This window comes from Psammomys obesus, unplaced genomic scaffold, assembly GCF_907164565.1.
Source record: "Psammomys obesus unplaced genomic scaffold, mPsaObe1.curated_primary_1811, whole genome shotgun sequence".
Classification (NCBI taxonomy): Eukaryota; Metazoa; Chordata; class Mammalia; order Rodentia; family Muridae; genus Psammomys; species Psammomys obesus.
In genome coordinates, this window is record NW_026590222.1 from 337,908 (window position 1) to 344,592 (window position 6,685).

Here is a 6,685-nt window from a genome sequence, read left to right on the forward strand (position 1 = left end):
TTTTCTAAAGGGTGTGCCCTACAAACTGACAACTGGAAAGATAAAGAACACCTCTCTGAGTGTAAAATCCATTATTATGGTCCAGCTACCTGGGCAGAGAATGGATCCCAAGGGTACCATACTCCATGTATATGTTAAACTGTATTATCAGGGTACAGGCTGCTGTTGAAATTATTACTAATGAAACTGCAAAAGTCCTTAGTATACTGTTTTGTAACACTTTCCTCAGAGGATTGAAACTTTCCACCCTGCAGGAAGCTCCTTAAGCAGGAAGGTAAACAACTCAAAAAAGGTTCAGGAAGCTCCTTAAGCAGGAAGGCGAACAACACAAAAGAGGTTCATGAAGTTCCCCAAACTGATCACATTCACATAGGCTCCTCCCTTTTAGAGTAAAGAATAAAAGCTGAGAGTCCCTTTCAGATGAAAGGAAGCTGAGCTGCAAAGAAGACCCTCGGAGGAGACCAGACCAGCTGCCTTGCCTGCCAGAAGCAAAAAACAGGAGCTGGAGCAGCTTTTTGCCTGGATGAGGTTTAGACCAACTGAGGCCCTTGGAAAGGACACTCTCCAACCTGCTGAGCTGCCTGCTGGCTGTGCAGTTTTCCTCAGGTTCCCAGCTTTGTGAGCCATCACCCATGCTGGGGTGGACTTTGGTGGTGCAGCTGTCTTTGAGTCATTTCTGCTCCTGTAAGTAACCCCTCACCCATATTCCTGTAAGTAATCTTAATAAAACTCATTGGATCACCAAGTTGGACTTTGGTGGTATCTATACTGTAGCCTGTCTTGGGTTCTCTGTCTGGGGTGAGTAGAGATGTGTTTTGGACTTTGGTGGTATCTCCACTTTGGTCTGTCTTAGGCTCCCTGTGTGGGGTTTGTATATATGTGTCTGTTGTGTCTCCCCAGGGAAAGTTTTGTCATAAAACACAAAACGACACTATTTCAGTACTCGGTTTGCCCCAGGATTTTTTTTTTCTGGGCTCTGTTTGAAAAATCAAACAGCAGAGTCGGTTCTCTCCTACACCGACTCTGATCCCAGGGCTCAAACTCAAGTAATCAGTTTGGTGGCAAGTACCCAGTGAATCATTTAGTCAGCCCTAATTCTACCATGGTGAATGCATGTAGCTAAAAGTTGAGCTTTATTACTACAAACATATTATTTCTATTCATTGGTTTATTGTGTGTGTGTCAGAAAACAACTTTGTGAAATTGAAATTCTTCTTCTTTTCTCCTGTGTGAGTTCAGGGTTTGAGCTCCAGTTGTCAGTCAGAGAAACAAAGAGATTTTACTTGTTGAGCCTTCTTGCCCACCCTAATTTTACCATTTTTAATTCATGCAACAGAAAACAGGCTAAAAATTCAAATTACACGTATTTATTTATTTACTGTTTGTGGGTATTCTCATGCCACAGTGCATGTGTCTGGAGATCAGAGAACAACTTGCAGAAAATGATTTTCTCCTTCTACCGTTTACATACTGGGGATCAAACCTAAGTCTTTAGGCTCGATAGCAAGTACCTATACATGCTGAGCCATCTTGGTAGCCCTCACTCTACCAATTTGAATGCATGCAACTGAAAATGGCTTTAAAATTATTTATTTGTTTGTTTTACTTACTTACTGGGCCGGGGAGGGGGAGCAGTCGGCACATGCGCTGCTTGCCACTGAACTGGCCTGGCAATCAAATGAGAATTTATGAGATTTGGTTCTGTCCTACCACATGGGGTTAGGGGCTGCAGCCCAGGCCATTAGGTGGCAAGTGCCATTTATCCACTCTGACATCTCACTAGCCCTAATTCCACCAGTTGAAAAATCTAACCCCCAAATGGTTTAATTAATGTATTTATTCTGTGTGTGTTTGTATGTGACCACAAGGCCACATTGATGTCACTGTGGAGGTCAGAAGACAACTTGGAGAAATCAGTTCTCAATTTCTGCTGTGGAGTTCTGGACTCAAATTTAAGTTGTCAAGTTTACTGGTAACTAACCCCCTTTACCCACTGAAACATGTTAATGACTATAATTCCACCTTGAATCCACACGACGAAAATGTCTTTAAATTTTTTTAATTACATTTGTGTGTTAGGCTGTGTGGAGTTGGATTATGTACACAGCCATGGCACACACATGAAAGTCAGAACAACTGGAGGAGATCGGTTCTCTTCACCGAGTGGGTTCCAGGCTACAATTTAGTGGCAAGTCTGTACCGGCTGAACTGTTGGGGGATAGAGATGAGGAGGGGAGGGGGAATGGGAGGACCGGCAAGGCAGAGACAGGATGACTCTTTACTACAGGATGGGAATTGTGGGGTTATATGGAGTCTAGTTAATTCTCTTTCACTGTGTTGCTCAAATATTAGAAGAATAAATTCAAAATCTTTAGGCTGAGAAATTAGAACAGAGCAATCCCACAGCAGGAGGTCCTGGAAAAAGATTTTTGCTGACTTTTCCGTTCCAGCAGTTCACATGCCCGCAAGTGACCATGTATCATTGAACAGAGGGTGCAAACCAGGCACAAAGGATCTTTTGCTACTCCTCTTCACTGTCCACTTGGTGGTGTACTTGCACATCTTAGGTCTGCTTCACCTTGCTTCCTTCTCTCCCCTCCCCCCCCCTCCTGCCGGGACTAGAACAAACTTTTGGCCCCTCCCTGCTCCTCCTACTTGCTCTTTTCACCTCGTGTTTCTAGCTCACTGGTTCTGCCTCGAGGGTTTCTCCAGTCTTCCTTGCTTGTAGGACTGAATGTTACAGGACCCAGAAATATGTTCACACTTTTATGGACCTTCTACAATAGAGGCCTCCTATATAAGACGGAGACCTCTCTGGCCAACCACAACTTGAGCGTACAGCTCGACACTAACAGGACATCTCCGTCCAACTTCGCGTCTGGCTTTGTCCCATCACCGGTATCCAGCAACCTCCAAATGGGTGACTACCAGGATCCTAGCGCCTCCAGGTCCACCGAGGGTGGCTGGTCCAGTTTCGCGAGAGAAGCGAACAGCTGCAGTAACGGCCAGTTGGGAGAGACCACCGCGGCCTCAGATGGAGCTTCCCGGGACCCCTCAGGGGCCAAGGCGGTGCAGCAGTTACAACCGGAGAGTGGCGAGCTTAGCCTGCAGCAGCGGCCTCAGCAGCCTCAGCAACAAACTCAGCAACAGAAAGCGAGTAGCTCCAGCTCCCAGAGCAATTCTGATCGCTACAAGACGGAGTTGTGTCGGCCCTTTGAGGAAAGCGGCATTTGCAGGTATGGCCACAAGTGCCAGTTCGCTCATGGCTCCAGCGAGCTGCGTACCCTGTCGAGGCACCCGAAGTACAAGACGGAGCCTTGCCGCACCTTCCATAGTGTTGGCTTATGTCCCTACGGCACTCGCTGCCACTTCATCCACAACCAGCCCGAGCAGCAACCTGTGCCTTCAGAGAATACCTCTGGTGAGCCGAGCTCCTTCAATAGCTCCAATGAGCTGCACTTGGGCTTTAACCCGGAGCCGCATCCCAGGGTGCAGAGCACCAGCAATTCGGGCTTCCCGTTGGGCCGCAGCCATGCCCCCCAGACGCCTCTGCTGCTCACACACCAAGTGTTGAGCTCAGGCAGGATGCTGCCCGCATCATATCCTGTGGCCCCGCCAGCCCAGGTGGCCCCAGCAGCTCCGGCAGGTCCGGCAGCTCCGGCAGCCCCGGCAGTCCCGGCAGCCCCGGCAGCCCCGGGCCCGATGTACTGCCCATCTATTAACCCTATTCTCTACAACACCGGTAGAGTCCCGTCTGTTACCTGCCACAACAATGCCGTCACTTTCGGGCAAGAGATGGGTGGCTTCTTCGCTCCTGTGGCAATGCAGAACCACAACTTCGCCAATGCCACCGCCTATTATAACAGCCAGCAGCTGGGCCTGGCAGCTTCTGGGCAATTCCCAATGCCCCTTGCCACACCTCAGCCTGCAGCCACCATCTTAGCTCAGGCTGGTGTTGGCCCCGCGGCTGCCGCTGCCTTTGTTCCAGGGACTGTCGCTGCCGCCCTAATGGGTTCTGGCACTGCAGCCTCCACTACAGCTGGCCCTGGAGCAACCACCGCTGTCGGCAACTCCTTGGCCACCATCATCCGCACCACTGCAGAGGGTCCTGCCACTGCTGCGCAGAGTCCCGAACCTCACTTCAGCCTCCAACTGCCAGGAGCCCAGTCTGAGTCGCCAGAGTTCGATGTAGTCACCAGCACCCTGGATTCCCTGTTTGGCACCGACAACTTCGACGACTTTGTGAGCCGCTCCTCAAGTTCCAGCAGCCTCAATAACTCTGGAACTCCCAGCCGTCGTCTGCCCATCTTCAGCCGTCTTTCTGACTCCGACAAATGAGGCAAAAAAGTAACAATGGTGAGGGAGGCAGTGCTGGGGTGTTGGGGGAAATCCCTTTCTGTCGCTCCCCTTTTGAGAGCACTGGGGTGGGGGAGTGACAAAGACACAGGCAAAGGGCCTGTCTGAAAGCTTGGCCAGAACTCTATGTTGGGAGAGACACCATCCCTCTTTTGGCTTTCTTGTTTGGGTTATTATTTTCATTTTTATACTGGGGAGTTTAATTCTTGTTGAAAACAAAACGCAGGGAACTTTTTTGTGTGAAGCAATGTGTGTGTGGTTGTGAAGGTAAACCAAACAAAAAGCTTACACTGTTTTGTTTTGTTTTGTTTTTTAGGTCTCAGAAAAGCGCTATGAAACACGATGAAGAAAATGAGCCTAGTAGCATTTTTTTCTTGAAAACCTTAGTGACATCTCAGATGTGGAAGTGAATAACATTTGTCTGAGATCAGGGTCAGCAAACTATCTGGCCACCTCCTGGTTATATTGTTAGAATTCAGTAATTTGCCATGAATATGCCTTCATAGTAACCCTCAACTCCTCCATACTGTGGTTATTTCTGTATATTTTTGAAAAGAGTAATATTGGGGGTAAGAGAAGCTTACCTTCCAAAGTTTGATACTGATTTCATTGCTAGCACTTATAACCATTTCATCAGCTTTCTGGAAAACTTGGGAAGAGATTAGCTTAAACTGTTGGAGAATAACTGCTTGAGTTTTAAGTTCTGAGTTTATTTGCACAGCTGTGCCGCAAGTCAATATAAAGAAAACCATTTGTTTATGATCTTGTGAACAGTATATGCTGAGAGTTCTGTTCATGCTGTGACCATTTAGCTGATGAAAAGCAATACATGCATTCATATGTCATATTATGATTGCCATTATTAACTGGCAAAATGTGAAAATTATGCTCTTTTCATAGTTTCATATATCTTTGTAACCTTGCTTGGTAATTTTACTGTAGAGGAACAAAAAAAAGGTTTATTAAATAGTCTTCTTTCATAATTTCATATATGTGTGTAATGGCTCTGGTTATTCTCACCCTATCCTCCCTTATCTTCCTCTCAATATGGGCAGTACTAAAAGAAGGGTGTCCCCATTGGAGTTAGTACAGACACCAAATTCCTCCATTACAAGTGCCCCTACACACAGGTCCCCTTCCCATGTTTATGTCTTTTGTTTTGTTTTGTTTTGTTTTGTGATACAGTGAATTTACCCAGGGCTAGCTCCGTGCATACACATTTGATGATACTGACTCTCTTTCCTTTAGACTCTTTTACTAGATAATAGTACAACTCAAATGAGTAGGACCTTACGTACCCACCCCCCATCCATTAACTTAAAATATTGTACCTTTTCATTAATTTCCTTCGATGTTTATATAAATTCCAAAGCAACACATTTTTTTTTGAAAATTTTTTATTTGTGGGGTGAGACCACAAAGACTATTTGTGGGAATAAGTTCTTTTCTTCTACATCTTGGAGCTTGGACACTGAACTCTGGTCATCAAGCTTGCCAGCAAGTACCCACTGTTAAATGAAGACAAATAACCATTTCTGTTCCATAACGTTCTGTGACTACTGAATGGGACATTTGTGTCATCTCTTTCTTTCTTTGTAGAGCAGGCTGGCCTTGAACTCACAGAGATCTGCCTGCCTCTTCCTCCTTGAGTGCTGGGATTACAGGTGTGCACCACCACTGTCATCTGCTTCTTACAGCTGGACTTTTGATAATTTGGGGGTTCTTCTTTTTCCCCAACCTTTCTCTACTCTCCACCCCCAGTTTCACCCCTACCACTAGGTAGGAGAGAAATAAGAATAGAGGAGAGAGAGAGAGAGAGAACTCTGAATCTAATTTCTTCCTTGACTACTAACAAGTAACAACCAACTCTCCGCCTCCACCCCAGTGACCAACAACTGCCTACGCCTTATGTGTGCTTTAGCATTTATGTACCTTCTGAAAATTCCCAGAATTCCAAATGTCATAAATCTCAGAAACTGCAGCTGGCAAAACCATGCCTCTCCTATAGCACAAGGCAAATCATAGTCACCTGCGGCAGGCAGATCGAAGCAGCCCCACGTCCCCACATCTGGGATTAAAAGGAAAACATTTTTATAATATTTCTGTGTTTTTAAACCAAAATTCTTCAATTCTAACTACAGTTTCAGCTGTGGGTGACTTGTCCAAATAAGAATTCAAAGGTTAAACCCTGTCTTGATAAAAACCAAAGACAATAATAATAATAATAATAATAATAATAATAATAATAATAATAATAAAATAATGATGATGCAAAGATTTGTGAGCTGAAGAAATTGCTCAGCAGTTAAGAATACTGGCTGCTTTCCCC

At 45.7% G+C, this 6,685-nt stretch overlaps 1 protein-coding gene across 1 annotated transcript; it reads left to right on the top strand.

The window, feature by feature from the left end:
- The first annotated feature begins 2,754 nt into the window (after positions 1-2,754).
- On the top strand, positions 2,755-4,338 carry LOC129676370 (mRNA decay activator protein ZFP36L3-like). The gene is made up of 2 exons (XM_055606724.1): positions 2,755-3,697; positions 3,749-4,338. Exons 1-2 carry the CDS (start codon positions 2,755-2,757, stop codon positions 4,336-4,338), a joined length of 1,533 nt encoding a protein of 510 aa, XP_055462699.1.
- The last annotated feature ends 2,347 nt before the right edge of the window (positions 4,339-6,685 follow it).